The 18,089-nt window shown below is 45.7% G+C and overlaps 1 protein-coding gene across 9 annotated transcripts in view; it reads right to left on the bottom strand.

The window, feature by feature from the left end:
* The window catches only part of NCOR2 (nuclear receptor corepressor 2), a 395,163-nt gene that overhangs the window by 249,807 nt on the left and 127,267 nt on the right, over positions 1-18,089 (bottom strand). For all 9 annotated transcript variants that reach the window (XM_054006074.1, XM_054006082.1, XM_054006083.1 and 6 more), the window contains exon 3: positions 15,357-15,484. In XM_054006074.1, coding sequence (XP_053862049.1) covers positions 15,357-15,484 — 128 coding nt within the window. The remainder of the gene's footprint in view (positions 1-15,356; positions 15,485-18,089) is intronic.

Below are 18,089 nucleotides of genomic sequence, written 5' to 3'. Positions count from 1 at the left end.
GCCGCAGAACTAAAACAGCCACCTCTGAGTTTGAGAAAACAATACATCTCTAATCCCCAAATAAAACTTTTTATTTGAATAAACAGTTTACTGTTGTAGACATAGAACTATTAGTCTATAAATATTTAGATTTAATAATTGGGCCCCACCATTTGTAGCACATACATTCAACTTAATCCTTTTTTCCTGTTTTTGTTTTAAACTTTTGAATAATTCCTTGTGTTCTGAACCGTAAATTGGAGCTGCTGGAAGCGGCCCGGACCGAGGGACGTACAGGCCCCTGCTTCCAGCAGCTCCCATTGGCCTGGAGCAGCGAACCGCAGCTAGCGGGAGCCGTGATCGGCCGGACCTGCGGATGCGGCAGGTAAACAAACCGGCCCGGTCCACCAGGGGCTTTCCCTACGCAAGCGGTGTCCCAAGTTTGGGAAACACTGTTCTAGACTAATACATATAGCTTTACTTCAACAGGCAGCTTTGCATATACACACAGACTAATGTATTATCGTAATACATATATCTCATGCAATGTAATGTGTTTTCCTAATAAAACAAGTTATTTGATTGATACAAAAGCAGGGTGAAAAATCGGGGGGGGGGGGGGGGGGGGGACCTCACCAGGCTTTGGGTCAGGCCCAAAGCAATTAAAGAGAGGAGGGATCCTCCTGAAAACAATCACATTCAGTCCATTTGATGTGAAAGTTTTCTGTAAATGCACCAACGGGTTTCCATATCAAATGCATTTAGTTTATGAGTTAAAGAAGCCCCCAATCCCTCAACTGTTGGACTTGCAAACTCAGCATGCGTTCCAAGAAGCAAGCCAGGATCTTGCATATCACCACCAGTAACAAAGGTTCTGCAGGCCAAACTACACTGCCAGTGACAACCCCCATTGTCTGCCATGGGCTTGGCACAGGGGAAACTGCTGGAGTTCAGTAAACAATTCTGCTGATATACAGACAGGAATCAAATGTGGCTTGTTCACTCTCAGTTGAGGAGATAAGAGGATAAAGATCAGTTCCACAGTTGCATTATTTTTGCCACTTAAGCCTCCAAGTATAACAGAAAGGAAATTTGCCATTTACGTAGCTACTTTTCAAAGTAAGACTCTGAAATACCGATCATTTCACTTGAAGGATATGGCGCTTTTCTAGCCAGCCTTGAAACACCCTGTGGCACCTCTCAAGTTTCCTGTTGTTCTGCCCAGTCCCCGGGGGCAAATTCTGTCTACCCACCATTGCAGTTCAACATTTCATGTTCTGCTCTAACACTAAATAACAAACAGCAACTGCTGAGCAGGGAGGGTGTTAAAATATTTCAACACCCAGACTCTGGTGCACAAAGATAATTAAAATCAGAATCCTGTTTTCTTAAAGTATATATTACCAAGGAGCTGCTAATTGCCAAGAGACTGGTCTGAAGCTTTAGGACTTGCAAAAAAACCCACAAACCTAGATTCAAGCGTATTCATTACATTGAGACATTTTTCAAGATAAAATAATACAATTTTAAGATCACAGTTCTCTATCATGACTCGGGACTATACTGTGCCAAGCAACTATTACATTATAGGCTGCTTATTTTCTTTCCATTTCCACATCCACTGGAACGTCTGTTGACTTTTATCCTGAGGAATTTGAAACTGCTCCTGAGATTACTTTACCCAATACAATTCCTTCAGCCTTTCTTGTTTGGAAATAAAATGCTATTGCTAGAAATCTTCACACCTTTCATTCTCCACATTCACGCCTGTAGCGAGATCTTTACAATGGACTTTTATGCAGCAATGGCACTGCCATTAGAGTAAAAATAACTCCCGCTAGAAAAAAGTTTAGTTACATTCTGTTTCAGTTAATGTTGCATTTTCTCCAAAATAGACCCACCTGGCCATTTCATTCCAGAAATTTCCAGTTCGCTAAAGGAAAAAGAGTGTTTCTAATGTCATGTTCAATTGCACAACCAGTAACTAAACACCAACGGGCTAATCTTTGGCAACCGACACTTGGAATTAGTAAAGTATAAACTGTTAGGATTTCATGCAAATTACTAAGCAACTCCCAGTGCAATCAAATGCGTACTGAGAATACTCATCAAATCGCAGGGTCAGGCATTGTTGCAGATGCCCTCCTACAAATAGATTTTTTGTCATACTGTACTCATGGCTGCTTTTAAGTCTGTATCATTTATAAAAGTGGGGTTGTAACAGGCTTGCAAGGTTTGCCTGAAATGGCTAGGAAAGTGTTACGTGGATTTTGTTGCTTCACTGACTAAGGTGTCATTAGTTAAACATAAAGGAAGTTGAGCGTGTTTTCCTCTAGGGGGAGACACGATCTAGGGGGTGTGCTGAGCAGAAGGAACCCTGAGAGCAGCGAGGCCAAGGAAGACCTGAGCTGATCTTGACTTTATCTTCTCATTTGTTTTGTTAGCAAAGTCAAATCTCCAGGAGGGGGTGCGCTTGAACTTTTCAAACCGTAAAAATAAAATAAATAATAATTAATAACGAATAAAGTTCTTGCATTAACTAAAACTGCCCTCAGTGTCTCTCAGAAGGACATCACTTTGTTCCTCAAATCAACGGAACCTTTTGGGTTCTCCTTCACGTCTTTTATAACCACGTTCTCCAATGGGCTGCCAACTCTGGGTGAGACAAAAAGCGGGATGAGGCCAAAACCTTTAACACTATTACATATTTTTCAGACTGTTATCACCATTCCTCTGGCAATAATGAAGTTCCTCGCTATTTAAATGGAAGTGTTCTCTTTAAAGGACACTCTCAACGCCAGCAGACCAAAAAAAAGGGACCCACGAGATGGGATTTTGATACGTGCGCACAGCACATTCCCCCAGTTCTGAGTTTGGTGCATGCCTGGTCTTTGTCGGAGACCCCAAGAGATATCCTAGTGCTCTGAGCACTTCCAAAGAGAATCCTGTGAATAGGAGAGATGCTGAAATTCATCACACACACGCATCCTGGACTGGTTCTGTAAAGTTGCTAGAAGTGTCGTTTTAATTTAAAGTCAGTCTGTAGGCCTGACTTTGGTGAAAAAACATCCTTTTTAGAGATCTGGCAGGAAGTACTGCATGGAAGTGCCCAGAACACTGCTGGCAGCACATAGATTAATGAGGATCATATAAAAGATGTGTAATTTCCAAAGCAGGTAATGCTTTGGACCCATTAACTTTAGCAGTCTCTCTTTGAAATATACATCAGAAAAATCATTTTACACAAGGGCTCCCAATCGATGAGACTTTCCTCAGAAGCGACCTAGAGTAATTGAAAATGGTGACAGTCCCACACCAGTTGTGTCCCATTTCCCTCACCTAACCATAATCTCCAAGCTCTACACTGGGGAAACTGAAGCAGGGTTGTAGGACACAGCATGAAATTCTGGCTCCACTGAAATCAATGGCAAACCTCCCACTGATTTCAATGAGGCCAGGATTTTATCCATACCGTTTACAATGTCAGCAGCAGCCAGTCTGCGTGAGGGCTCCTCCCAATTTTGTTCACACTGGGGGAGCAGAACCAGTTTTAGCAACAACGGCACAAGTATACTGCATCTCTCAAATGCAGACAAGGCCCCAGATGCCAGCACAAGTCTCTAGAATGTTTTTTCGAGGCCGATCAACAGGCCCCCCTGGGTTGGAAACTGATTTGCATTAACTGGTGGCTTTTTTTTTGCGCTTGTTTCTCTCCAGCTGAGAAGATTTTGGTGGTTAGCAGACAAAGATTTTTCTGATACAAAAGTGTTTAATTAGAATATAAGAATGACCATACTGTGTCAAATCGATGGTCCTTAATGGCCCAGTATCCGGTCTTCCAGCAATGGCCCGTGCCAGATGCTTCAGGGGGAATGAAGAGACCAGGCAATTATCGAGTGATCCATCCCCTGTCAGCCAATCCCAGCTTCTGGAAGTCAGAGATTTAGGGACACCCACAGCATGGGGTAGTGTCCCTGACCATCTTGGCTAGTAGCCATTGACAGACCTATCCTCCATGAACTTATCTAATTCTTTTTTGAACTCAGTTATACTGTTGGCTTTCACAACATCCCCTGGCAATAAGTTTCACAAGTTGACTGTGCATTGGGGGAAAAAATACTTCCTTATATTAAACATTACATTTAAACAAATTACTCACTAGACTATCAAATCCACCACTTACAGACAGATGTCAAAATTCCTTTGAAAAATACTAGGTATTAAATAACAAATGCCCAAATTTGTCAGAGTTCAACAACCCCTTATCTCTAAAGCTATCCAGAAAAGGAGGAGGAAATATCTGGGCCATGTTTTAAGAACAAAGCCCTGTCTGCCACGGCAGGCGTGCCACCCGGCAGCTGAAACAACAAGGAGTCAGGTGGCACCTTAAAAGACTAACAGATTTATTTGGGCATAAGTTTTCATGTGTAAAAAACCACTTCTTCAGATGCATGGAGTGAAAATTACAGATGCAGGCATTATATAATGGCACATGAAGAGAAGGGAGTTACCTCACAAATGGAGAACCAGTGTTGACAGGGCCAATTCGATCAGAGTGGATGTAAGCCACTCCCAATAATAGATGAGGAGGTGTCAATTCCAGGAGAGGCAAGGCTGCTTTTGTAATGAGCCAGCCACTCCCAGTCCCTAATTCAAGCCCAAATTAATGGTGTTAAATTTACAAATGAATTTTAGTTCTGCTGTTTCTCTTTGAAGTCTGTTTCTCAAGTTTTTTGGTTCAAGTATAGCTACTTTTAAATCTGTTATAAAATGTCCAGGAAGATTGAAGTGTTCTCCTACTGGCTTTTGTATGTTACCATTCCTGATATCCGATTTGCGTCCATTTATTCTTTTACGTAGGGACTGTCCGGTTTGGCCAATGTACATGGCAGAGGGGCATTGCTGGCACATGATGGCATATATAACATTAGTAGACGTGCAGGTGAATGAGCCCATGATGGTGTGGCTGATGTGGTTGGGTCCTCTGATGGTGTCACTAGAGTAGATATGGGGACAGAGTAGGCAACAAGGCTTGCTACAGGGATTGGTTCCTGGGTTAGTGTTTCTGTGTGTGGTGTGTAGTTGCTGGTGAAGGAACACACAAAAAGGGACTGAGTGAAAGAATCCCTCTGTCAGACACTACTCAGTGAAGGAGAGCTTACGGGACTTAACAGAGGACATGCCAAAAGCGGCCCAGGACAGACAGGGATGGAGCAGCCTTGTTTATGCCCTAAGTGGCGTCTGATGGCACGGGAAGGATTCAGATGATGAACTGTGCAAGTACAGAACAGTTAGCTCACCACTTGCTTGAACTTCGATTTTGCCAAATCTCCACAGAAGTTTGACTGCCTCAGGCCAGGCTATCATATGTGGTTCTTCATAATGCCACCAGTGGGAAGTCCTACCAGAGGGCAGGTAGCTTTCCCTCAGCAGCCTGGCACAAACCTTTCAGCTTGCTTCTACCAAGTCAATCTCAGTTTAGGTGAAAGTACTGGGTTTATTTAAAACTTGAATATTTAAAAGCTTCTGCTAAAGGAAAGAGCTCCACGCACACTGCCTGTTTTATTCATGCACAGAACCAGCAAAAACTTTAACACTGTGCCACATGGGACAGCACAGGCTGACTCAATAGAAAGAGAACAAGTAAATCGTGTGCGTCTTTGGATTGTCAGCTCTTCTTTCCCTAACACCTTAAAAATTTGGCGTGTGGGCGGATCATACTTAGTTCATATTTGCGCTAGAATCACCATTTATCCTGAAGATTGTAGGGTCTTCCCAATTTCACCAGAAGAATGACACCTTGCAAGACTATTTTCCCCTCCCAGAAAAGAACTCTGGGTCAGCATATCATTGCAAGGAAACTGCTTCATGAAGTGACTTATACAAACATCACTGCGTCACAATGAAGTTCTGTGTCACAAAAGTGGCAATGCAGAAGAGTTTGCCCTGTGGGATGAAATTCATAATGAGGAGACCCCTACATTTCTAGTTTTCATTCCAAAATATGAACAGCTCAGTGTTGAGGAAAGCAAAATATCAACCAAGCAGAGTAGTGAAAGCTTCCTCACATTACTCTACCCAAGCCACACTGGTCCAGTCACACAAAGCCCAGGACTTCTCCTCAGAACCATCTTCTCCCATCATGCCAAAGGAGACAGATGTATGTAAATTATGAAGTGGACACTACCATGTTCATTTCATCATGACCTGAGCTTCATTTGAATCCAGGCCTTGGGAGAACAAGGGCTAGGAGGTAAGATTCCTGTGCCTGTTTTACAAAAAATAAAGCTATATTGAAAACCTCGCCCTTCGAAGGACCTGATCCGCTGAGGTGCTGAGCACCTTAACTCAACCTAGCTTCAATGGGAATTGAAGAAGCTTGTTGGAGCGGATCTTAACATAGGGAACCAATATCCAGATGTTACCAGCTGTGGCTTTCATCCATCATTTTCCCACATTGATTTTAGCAAAAATCACACCAAGAACATAATTTTAATGTTGTGAAAAAAAAAAACACATGACGGGCTATGGCTGGAGCGGATCGAAGCCAGCATTACAGCCTTTAGCTGAAAAGGGGGCGGGGGTCACCTTTAAAATAGAACCTTAATTAAGCAGAGTAAATAAAAGCAGAGCGATCGTGCTGTTAATTCTGGAACATTTGGTGCCATTTGGCCCGAAACCGATTAAGATGGAAAAACTGCACATTATTTCCTTAGCCGCATATTGTGGCGACTTTCTACACGTTTCCAACTCCCACGACTCCCTGAGCTCGTCAGTCAGGGGGATTAATCATACTCAATAAACATAGCAATTAAACCATCCCTCATTCTATAACACACGTGGCTACTCCTGACTGCCGCAGAAACCTGGCAGCTGGTTAACAAACCCTAAAAATCATTATCGTCCAAGGGAACATACTTCACATCAGTGCTGGGTGAACTCTCTAAAACCCGAATCGTTGCTCGGTGGAGAAACTCCAAAGACAGGGCATGGCTCACAAACTGGTGATATAATCTACCTCCCCTGAAAACAGCGATTCACTTTACCACAGATAATCATGCGTCCCGTACATTACGGCTACAATTTCTCCCAGTGAAACCATTATCTAGCCAAATTTTCTTGTATTAATAAGAAAATTTGATTAAAAACCGTTACACACACACACACACACACACCCCACCTGCCACGCTACACTCAACCCAATTATTCTCATTTCTCCTGCAAATTAAAATTGAAAAAAAAAAAAAAAAAAAAATATTCAGCCCTGTAATCTTGCCAGAACATTCCTTTGCAAGTATTCATGGTACGACTTGTACCAACAGTAGATCCTGAAATACTTTTCTTAGCTCCTGCGTTCCAGCTGGCACAGTCAACTGAACAAGCTAAGGGGAAGTCTTACGGCTCCTTCCAAGAAAAAGCCTGCAATCAATAAACTGTCAGGGAAAGCAGCATATCAGTGAGATGAAATGCAGAGGTGACTTCCCCAGAGCAATGCCGCCAACAGGGTTCAAGCCTTCCTTCCTTCAAGCCAGGATCACAAGAGAGCTGCCAGTTCCTAGCCATCCACAAAGTGCATGGACAGTTCCTCCTAGATCAAAACCCAGAGAAGTTCCTTTCTCTATGGGTATTGCCCTGCTTGTGCAAAGGGAAGTGTCAGCAGCTACTCCAAGCAGCAACTTTTGCAGGTCCAGGCTGCCACACATTGGAAGCGGGGAAGGTCGAAAGGACAGCACAATGTCCCCCCCCATGGCAGCCAGTGGGAGCAATGCCAGAAAGGTGACCACTCCAGGATGTACTATGTGTTGTATAAACCTTTTCGACAGCCCCTGTTGATGCAGCAGGGGAAATCCTGTGAGCGCCACCCCAATGCTGTGGAGATCCAAAGAGTGCACAATACCTCCCTGGAGAAACATGCTCTGGGGCGCAGCAGTGCTGACCACTACCTGTCCCCAGGAACCCTTCCAAAAGGTTCATGTGAAAGTCAGCTCCAGTCCCATCACCAGGTCTATTGCCTGCCCTTTCTGAGTACCCAGATCTACAAGCCCTTCTTCGTCACAACTGGTATCAAACTAACCTCTCTCAACAGGGTGCCCAGTGTCCACCTCACCAACAACCCACCACCACCATAACCGGCACCAGCTGGCCATCCCAGGCGAGAAGCTAGGGCTCCGCTGGATTTGAACTGGTATCCTCACAATGAAATGCTCTATAGCCTATTGCCATTCCACTGAGCTCCTAAAGCCACTCCTCAGTAGCGAAGATAGACTAATCGACAGGGCAGAGAGAGACACTGCCTTGGCGCCAATCATAACAACCTTTTCAATAACAATCCCAGGCGGAAGATGCTACACAAGTCCAAGGGATCTCAATGGGTTTTACAAGCATTACAACACTCCTGTGGAGTAGGTCAGTGGTCTCACCACAGTGTACAAAGCACGGCGAGGCAAGGGGACTTGCCCAAGGTAACAACATCAGGTCTCCTGAATCCCAGGCCACACTTTCCCTCTATGTAAAATAAGTTGCATCAACCCCTTTTCCAGTGGAGCAGCATCAATAGCACCTATCCGACTGCCCCAACTGGCGGTCCCAGAGAGGCCAGCGTTGGATGGGTTCAAAATACTGAATTTCTCCGGGCTGGAGGTGCTCCAGGTCAGGTGTTCGGCACGCTGGCCAGGCAGCGCAGGGAAGTCTGCCTGGGCTGCATCTGTTCTGTGAATAAACACAGGCCCTCAGTCTCCAGGGCCGTCAGTCTGGCACCTTCCACTTGTACCAGACTCGCTCGCACTTATTTTTTTTTAAGGGCGTGGGGGGAAAAAGTGATTCTGACAGAGCGTCAGACACAGCAGCCAACACCAGACAGGCTGTTTCCTTTCAGTATATTCTAAACGAAGGGGGAAGGGGGGTGTAACAGCCGAGAAATCCATAAACAAGTACCTCACACCTCCCGCTGCTGTGTGCCAGGCAGAGTATTACACCACCAAAGGCGGGATGAGACTCTTCCTTTCAGACAGAGCATACTTTTGTGCTTCCCATCCCCCCCCCCCCCCCCGCCCCCAATTCACAGACATGTTTTGTGTTTGTCATCCCCCAAAGCCCTGCGTGCTGAGAGCCAGCTGCCTCCGCTTGCAGCCAATCCAGCGGAACACCGGAACAAAGCCAAAGTGCTTACAGATGCGCCTTGCTTGAACCTGCCACGGGGGACTCAGCTGCCTGGATTCCTGAGCTGGTTCTCTCCCTTCAGCACTGGGGTTTGCGTCTGTGCCAGGGAAACCAAAACTAGTCAGTGTGACAGACACAGGCTACCGTCCTGTCGATGACCTCTCGAGGTCCCTTCTAGTCCTAGAGTCTCTGAAAAAAATCCTGCCTTGCTGCAGCCAGAAGGCAAGACAACAGGGACGTTTCTCTGCCTTTTTCCGATGGTACCTCGCCTAGTAATTCAAGTATGTGAAAGAGAGGCTCTTTCTAATCAAGATGACTCCAAAGATTATTTTAATCTTGTTTTCACATACAGTAGAACCTCAGAGTTACGAACACCCGGGAACGGAGGTCGTTCGTAATGCTGAACAAAACATTAGGGTTCCTCTTTCAAAAGCTTACAACTGATCATTGACTTAATAGAACTTTGAAACTTCACTATTCAGAAGAAAAATGCTGCTGTCTCTGTATTTTTTTTGTAGTTTATATTTAACACAGTACTCTACTGTATTGCCTTTTGGGAGAGGGGGGTCTCTGGGGCTGCCTGATTGTGTACTTCTGGTTCCAAATGAGGTGTGTGGTTGACTGGTCAGTTCGTAACTCTGGTGTTCGTAACTCTGAGGTTCTACTGTATCGTTTTAGAGGGGGTGATTTCAAAGGCGTCATTGATTTCAGGGTTAATCTTTGTTTTTAAGTGTGTGTTTTTAAAATGTGTCTCTTTTGGGGAGTTGTGTCTAGTTAAAATTTGAATGTATTTGTTGTATTATGTGCAGCGGCCTCTAGCTAAAATGCTGTTTTAATAAATATTCCAACCAGATTCCAGGAGCCAAGCAGTCTTGAGGCGGGCAAGTGGAGAGTACACTCCAGATGAGCACACCAAACAACTTGGGGTCCAGCAGCAAGGTGCCCAAAGGGTTACGTCTACAGCTGTTTCGCTGGGATACTGTTTTAGAGAAGAACTTCACGCCGACAAGAGATGGGAGCCTGGTCCCATGGGCCTGATTTTTTAATGTATTTAGGCACCTAAGGACGCAGATAAGTGCCTAGTGGGATATTCACAAGTACCTAGAAACCCAATTCCCATTGAAATCAATTGTTTGATAGATTTCAATGGCAATTAGTCACTTTTGGAGAGAGGGGAGGGAAAAATAAATAAAAGGTGCTGGGGGGGGGAATAAATAATAATAAAAAATAAAAAAAATGTATCATACTAGGCATGCTACATACCTTTGACAATCTGGCCCCACACCCACAAGCCCTGGGCTCAAGTCCCTCCTGAGTTTAATAGTGTTGGTGCGCTCACGGAGTGGAAGAAGGCAAGGACACGTGACATGGGTTTCAACCAGGCCACAGCATTTTAGTCAAATCACATCTAAGGCTGCCAATCAGGGGATAGCCCAGAGCTGTCACACCCCACTGGTGCTCCCAATCATCACACAGGGAGGGTGTTTGGGGGCCTCCACTCACCTGCCAGCATCCCTTCCCTTTCAGGGGTTGAGGCAAGAGAGGACCTCAGGAGCAATACCATCAAGTCCCCCCAGGTAGTGCCCCAGCCCTGGTTTGCATTTCATAGAATCTCAGGGTAGGAAGGGACCTCAGGAGGTCATCTAGTCCAAACCCCTGCTCAAAGCAGGACCAATCCCCAATTAATTCATCCCAGCCAGGGCTTTGTCAAGCCTGACCTTAAAAACCTCTAAGGAAGGAGATTCCACCACCCGCATTCCAGCGCTTCACCATTCTCCTAGTGAAAAAGTTTTTCCTAATATCCAACCTAAATCTCCACCACTGCAACTTGAGGCCATTACTCCTTGTTCTGTCATCTGGTACCACTGAGAACAGTCTAGATCCATCCTCCTTGGAACCCTCTTTCAGGTAGCTGAAAGCAGCTATCAAATCCCCCCCATTCTTCTCTTCAGCAGACTAAATAATCCCAGTTCCCTCAGCCTCTCCTCATAAATCTTGTCCTCCAACCCCTAATCATTTTTGTTGTCCTCAGCTGGACTCTTTCCAATTTGTCCACATCCTTCTTGTAGTGTGAGGCCCAAAACTGGACACAGTACTCCAGATGAGGCCTCACCAATGTGGAACAGAGGGGAATGATCACGTCCCTCAATCTGCTGGCAATGCTCCTACTCCTAAAGGGTTAGGCATGATGCCCCCATCTCGTAAGGAGATGCCCTTGGGATACCCACTATATTACCTTTTTCGGATCTGCAGCCTAAATCAGCAAGTCCCCACACTGGGCACCTGCCGACCTAACGTAGATCCACACTGTGCCCCCCAGGAGGGGGAGAAACCCTGCTCTCCGGCTGCTCAAAACCCAACCCCTAGGTTTTGCTGCGAGGAAGGTGCAAAAGGCAAAACCCATTCTACTGTTATGGAGGGAAATTCCTTCCCACTCCGAATGTGGTGACAAGCACAGCCCGCAGCAACCTAGATAGGGAGGGAGGGTGCTTTGACTGCTGGAAACCAGCAAACAGAAAGTGGCTCTGAGCACATGCTTCTTATCATGGCTCCAAATCTACTGCGAAATCCCACGAGACCTCAAGCCTACCCCAGAAGCCCTGTGGGAGCTGGAAAACTCGCAGGATCTGGCCCGTCCTGTCCTTTTGCCCTCTCCCATCGCAGGAGCCATCAAAGCACAATGCTCCCTAGGCTCTCCTTTATTTGCCACTTCATCTTAGCAATTGCAACCTTTGCATAAGGATAACTCCTGGGGCACTCCTTGGGGAGAACTCCTGTTATCCCTGAATTTGCAAACATCATTGCCAGTGGCGCCGAGATTTCTTCAGCTAATTCCTTCAGTACTCTGGGGCGAATAGCATCAGGCACCACTGATTTGAATTCATTCAAATTGGTCAGGAGATCCCCGACGTGTTCTTCACTTATCCCAATCTGCACCCTTGTCTACAGTAACTTCGCTAGTCGTCCCGTCATGTTATTTTTTGTGAGAAGACTTCAGCAAAGTAGACACTGAACAACTCCACCTTCCGATCATCCTCTGTTACCAGCTAACCTTCTCCATTGAGCAGAGGACCCATGCTGTCGTTCATCTTTTCTTTAATCAGTGCTTGAAGGATTAAAAACATACTATTCTTGGTCAGATTGGCAAAGACCCTGGGGGGGGGGGTGTCACCTTCTTCTGAAGGATGAGGCCCGGGTCATTTGCAGGTTTAAACGAGTGTAAATGGTGGATTCTCTGTAACTTGAAGTCTTTAAATTATGATTTGAGGACTTCAGTAACTCAGCCAGAATACAGGAGGTCAGACTAGATGATCATGATGGTGGTCCCTTCTGACCTTAAAGTCTGAGTCCATGACCACACTACACAGGATATACTCTATTGCAGGGGTTCTCAAACTGAGGGTCAGGACCCCTCAGGGGGTCATGAGGTTATTACAGGGGGGGGGGGTCACGAGCTGTCAACCTCCACCCCAAGCCCCGCTTTGCCTCCAGCATTTATAATGGTGTTCAAGTGTTTTTAATTTATAAGCGGGGGGGGGTCGCACTCAGAGACTTGTTATGTGAAAGGGGTCACCAGTAAAAAAGTTTGAGAGCCACTGCTCTATTGTACATAGCACATAGCATAGGAGAGGCAGATGTTTCTGAGCCCCTTTTGCATTTGGTGTTCTAAGAACTGCTCATGTAAAAAAGTCAGTCAGTCATGTCAGCAGGCTGCTTTTGTATTCCCTCTGGTATTTTGTTATACAGGGAAACAAGAAATGAATGTAAAAAGAATACATTCAGGGCCTTGAAACAAATTCTTACTGGGCAAACGCCCAGGAAAGGGTAGGTCCGGTTCAGGATTTTGCCAAACCTCATCAGCACACTCATAATTGTAAAAACTAAAGTTAGGGGCTGTTTCTACCCAGGTCCCATTTACAGAGGAGGACTCAGATAAACACTTCTGATTTGGCCCACTTCCAACTTTGTTTTCGGGTGTTACACTATGGAGAAGTTACCACTGAGAAATCAGAGCAAGTCAAAACAATGCGTCAGGCAGAGAGATGGATTATTAGTCATCAGAACTGACACTACCTCTTTGCACACGTGCCCGAGGCCTGCACTCAGTCCACATCCCAAGTACATACATCACCATGCTGGAAGATGCAAAGGGCCATTTCAGAATCTGTGTTCTATTGCCAAATTCTCGCTTGTTTGGCTTGACTTCATCGGTCAGAACTGACGCTGCTGGGAAAACAGGGTATTTTGGCATTTCTGGCCAAAATCTGGAGCAATCCATCATAAGGTTCATGCACTTACTGTGGAACGAACCTGGTGACCTAATGTATTGTGACAAAGCTCCTTCTCTATCCTGGTGAGTCCTGTGCTTATTGGTGGATTTTCTTGCCTCAGAGATTCACCATGTGGGTTGGGGAACAGCCCAGAGACCTTCCCCACTGGTAGAACCCACAGTCCAGGTCAGTTGGGAGGTTTGGGAGGAACCCGGTCCCGCCCTCTACTCCGGGTTCCAGCCCAGGGCCCTGTGGACTGCAGCTGTCTAGAGTGCCTCCTGGAACAGCTGCACGACAGCTACAACTCCCTGGGCTACTTCCCCATGGCCTTCTCCCAACACCTTCTTTAGTCTCACCACAGGACCTTCTTCTTGGTGTCTGTTAACGCTTATACTCCTCAGTCCTCCAGCAGCACGTCCTCTCACTCCCAGCTTCTTTATATATTTTATATATATATATATACATATATATACACACACACACACACACACACACACTTCACTAACTGGAGTGAGAGCCTTTTTATACAGGTGTCCTGATTAGCCAGTCTGTCCTAATTGATTCTAGCAGCTTCTTCTTAATTGGCTCCAGGTGTCCTAATTAGCCTGCCTGCCTTAACTGGTTCCAGCAAATTCCTGCTTGTTCTGGAACTGCCCCTGTTACCTTACCCAGGGAAAAGGGATCTACTTAATCTGGGACTAATATATCTGCCTTCTATCACTCTTCTGTAGCCATCTGGCCTGACCCTGTCACAGTATCTTTCCCTATCTCTAACTATTATGATTTTGGAAACTCAGAAATGTATTTCTGATCCAGCCATAACTGAGGGCTCAGTGGTTCAGGACCGCACTAAGCCATACCCAGTAGCAAGACTCAAACACTGTTTTGCATAAATCTACTGTTCTACGGTATGTATTTCACTTCCAGGCTACTTCTTCCAAGACCACTCAGTGTCAAATGCAGAAGAGAAACTGTAACATGGAGAGCGTGGTGTTTTGCAATGACACCAAGAGCGCCGGCCTTTGTAACTGGTTAGCTCCTGTGGTTAATGCATCTACAAAACTGTTAGCCGCACTGTGTTTGCCTGAGCCGCACATGCAACACCTGGCCCACTCTTCCCGGGGTTATCGGCGAGCGTGATGGGAAGGCAATGGGACCTGGCAAGAATGAAATGAGTGGCACATGCAAGTGGAAAGGAGAAATTAAAAAATATAGGACGAGAGCAACAAAAGAAGAAGTGGAGGTGAACAATGGAAACCGACCATTCTTGTTCCTCTAACTCCTCCCTTTTGCCTTTTAGAGTTAAAACCAAAACCAAAAACACTGCATTCACTTCACACTCAGAGAAACTCACAGAGCTGATCGAGCCAATGTACAGCTTCATGGAAGCTTTCTTGTTTAAAGTTACCCAGCGGACAGTAAAGGAGTTAAGAAAACGGGACAAGTCATAAATCAGTAATTACACATTTGCACCAGCGCAACTGAACTCAGAGTCTGGCCCAGGGAACAGAGAGAGAGAGAGAGAGAGTGTACACACAGTTGGTTAGTCTAGCATTTTCTAGCTCAGGCTCTCAGATGTTTCCTCTGGCTTTAGCACTCACAGAGAACCACAAAAAGCACACACCCGCAGGCCCGGTGCCCTCCCACTTAGCAGTGGCATCCACTGGAAACAGGAAGGACAGCCCCAGACACACAAGGCCCTTTCTTCCAAACATTTGGCATGTAGGAATGAGTATGGGGATTGAATTATACTGGAAAAATCAGAAGAGCTTTTGCATCATCAAGTATAATAAACTTCATTAAAACACATGGAGCTCATAATAATAGGCTTAGGTCTTACAGAGCACTCATAACCTTCCAAGAGCTGTGCGAACAAGAAGAAATGAGGAATTCAGACACAAGACACCCCAGGGGGAGACTCTGTGGGTAAAATGCCCGCCTCCTTACCTTTCATTCCCTGGCTGGAATTCAGACAGCAAGGAAGGCCTCCTCCGCTGGGGCTGCATAATAGATCCAGGTGGTAGGTGGGAAGTGTAATCCCTGGGATGATGCTGATACTCTAACAGACCCACATCCTGCAACAAACAACATAGAAAGAGAGCTGTTATGCGGATATCAGATATTCAGAAGACCACGATCACTTGCATTTACATCTCAGCAAAATTATGTGTGATATTCATTTAAGAACACCAGGTGCCAGACTGAATTCACTGGGGAGCTCTGAGCTCTCTTTATCCACCATGTAAGGGGGAGCAGTGCAAGGGTCCCTGAGCTGCCTTACCAATGAACCTCAAACACATGTTGGGTTGAGATTAGGGTGACCAGATGTCCTGATTTTATAGGGACAGTCCTGATATTTGGGGCTTTTTCTTATATAGGTTCCTATTACCCCCTACCCCCATCCCGATTTTTCACACTTGCTGTCTGGTCACCCTAGTTGAGATGGTCTCCGTGGCCTATTCAGTAAGTCCTGGGCCTCTCTGCTTGGACTGCTCAAAAGGGCACCACAACTGCTAGGGTGGCTGCTTGTCACGTAGCCACACGTCCACTCCAGTCAACGGACTCAGACCACCAACTCATTTAGCCTTGGGCACAAGTGATCCGGGCTGGGTTTGATCCAATGACCTAGAGCTGAAAGGCCCAGTCATCTTTCACCATTTCCCCTGAGCTATTCCCGTTCCCTCTCTCCTTTCCTCCACACAAAAGAAATATGGCTAGAAGCTGACGGTTACTGTGCTGAGGCAGGTCTTTGCTCAGGACCTACGGTCGTAGCCTCACTCACTCAGTCCACAATCGCGTCAATCACTTCACCGTGGCTTATGATGGAAGGGACTTGGACAGGTCGTTTCAAGTGCAGCCCATTTACCAGGCATTTTACATCTTTCTGTTGCTATTCAAGGGGATATCTGATCGTCTGTGAAAGGATGCAGGCCTACCTCTGCAGGGCCAGCAGCAGAAGTGTTAAACAGCCATCCCCCCACAGTACAGCAACACAGTCACGTGGTTAGGCCAAAATTCTCAAGTGCGGGGTTTGGGAGGCAGCAAAGGGGCTTTATACAGTAAAACCTGGTGTGATGAAAAATGTTTGTAATGGAAGATTACTTTTCCTTAGTTTCAATAGAGTTCTGCAGAGAGTTATTAACCTTCAGCACAACAGACCCACAGAGTTTAAGGAACCATTAGATCCTCTAGTCTAACATCCTGTGTCTCACAGGTCATTATGTCTCACCCACCTGCCCCTGCTTTGAATCCAATAACTTGTGTTTGGCTAAAGCATATCTTCCAAAAAGGCACATTATTACTTGTATTATCATGGCATCAAGGAGTCTCAGTCCCGGACCCGTTGCGCTAGGCGCTGTACTAACACTGAACAAAAAGACAGTCCCTTCCCTAAAGAGCTTCATGTCATGAGAAACTAAAACTAACCAAGCTCATTTCATTGTCCAGCCTGAGGCCCTGTCTACACTAGACAGTTGTACCATTTTAATTACCCTGCTATAGTTAAAGCGGCACAACCCCTTGTAGCGTGGATGCAGGTATACCGGTGTGAAACAGCAGCAGGCAGACAAAGGGCTCAATCCTGCAACACGCTGAGCACGGTGTCCCCAATCCAGCCAACCACGGGCTTAACTTTAAGCATGCCAGTGGGTCCACTGAAGTCAAATCCACAGAGTAGAAAAGTTTAAAAGAAAAATTTCTAAAATGCTTTCAACTTTAGTAACCTACGGTATTGGTAACAATAAAGAGAAAATACATCATCATCTTGCCCATGACCCTTTCTCCCGAGAATGGAGCTCAAAGGGGTGGAAAGGACAGTTTGTTACTTATTATGTACACATACATCCCTTTTGTTCCTTGGGCCTTGGAGAGTACAGTACTGTATGTCCCTGATTTAATTAACTAAGGAGCCCTTCTGCTCTGTGCCACAAAGACTCTTATTCAAACAATGAAATATTTCAACTGCTATTTATCTGCAGATAGGTGCCTGACCACAGGGGGGGAAAAGAGAGCAAAGATTAATCATCTAATTACCTAAAACACTGATCAGTGCTTTGTAGTGTCCCACCACTTTCATGACAACCATGGGGTAATAGTGGAATATAGTTATGCAAGAAGGAAGGGAAGTACTAGGACTTGAGAGCATATTTTAAGTATTTTTCATCTGAAAAAAATTGAGGCGTTTCTACCCTGGTTTGATTCCCAAGCATCTCACGGTGCGGTCTTGGTAAATCCTGCAGATAAGTGTTTCGGGAGGAGGAAGAATGATCCAGTGGTTACAGGGCTAGCCCAGGATTCAGGAGACACAGGTTCCCTTCCCAGCTCAACAGACTCGCTGTGACACCTTGGGCAGCTCACTTAGTCTCTCTGTGCCTCAGTGGCCCCATCTGTATAACGGCAATAACAAACATGGCTGTTCCGCGCAGCAGGGTGCTGAGGCTAAATAAAAGAGCTGGCCAGAAAGCAGGTTCTCTCTCCCCACAGAACATTTCCATTTTTGGCAAAAATTGCAAAGGAAGACAGTGCACCAGGAGAGTCCCCAGCCCTGGTAGAATGAAGTCCAGCCAGGGAGCCCAGCCCACAAAAGAGAACTGGGACAGGAGGAAACCAAACGATAACTCCCATGAAGCACTGCAGCAGCATATGCAAATCACACTATTTGGGGTTTCTGCCAAAATATTT

This window comes from Malaclemys terrapin, chromosome 16 (genome assembly GCF_027887155.1).
Source record: "Malaclemys terrapin pileata isolate rMalTer1 chromosome 16, rMalTer1.hap1, whole genome shotgun sequence".
NCBI lineage: Eukaryota > Metazoa > Chordata > Testudines > Emydidae > Malaclemys > Malaclemys terrapin.
This window is presented reverse-complemented; position numbering and strand designations above follow the sequence as displayed.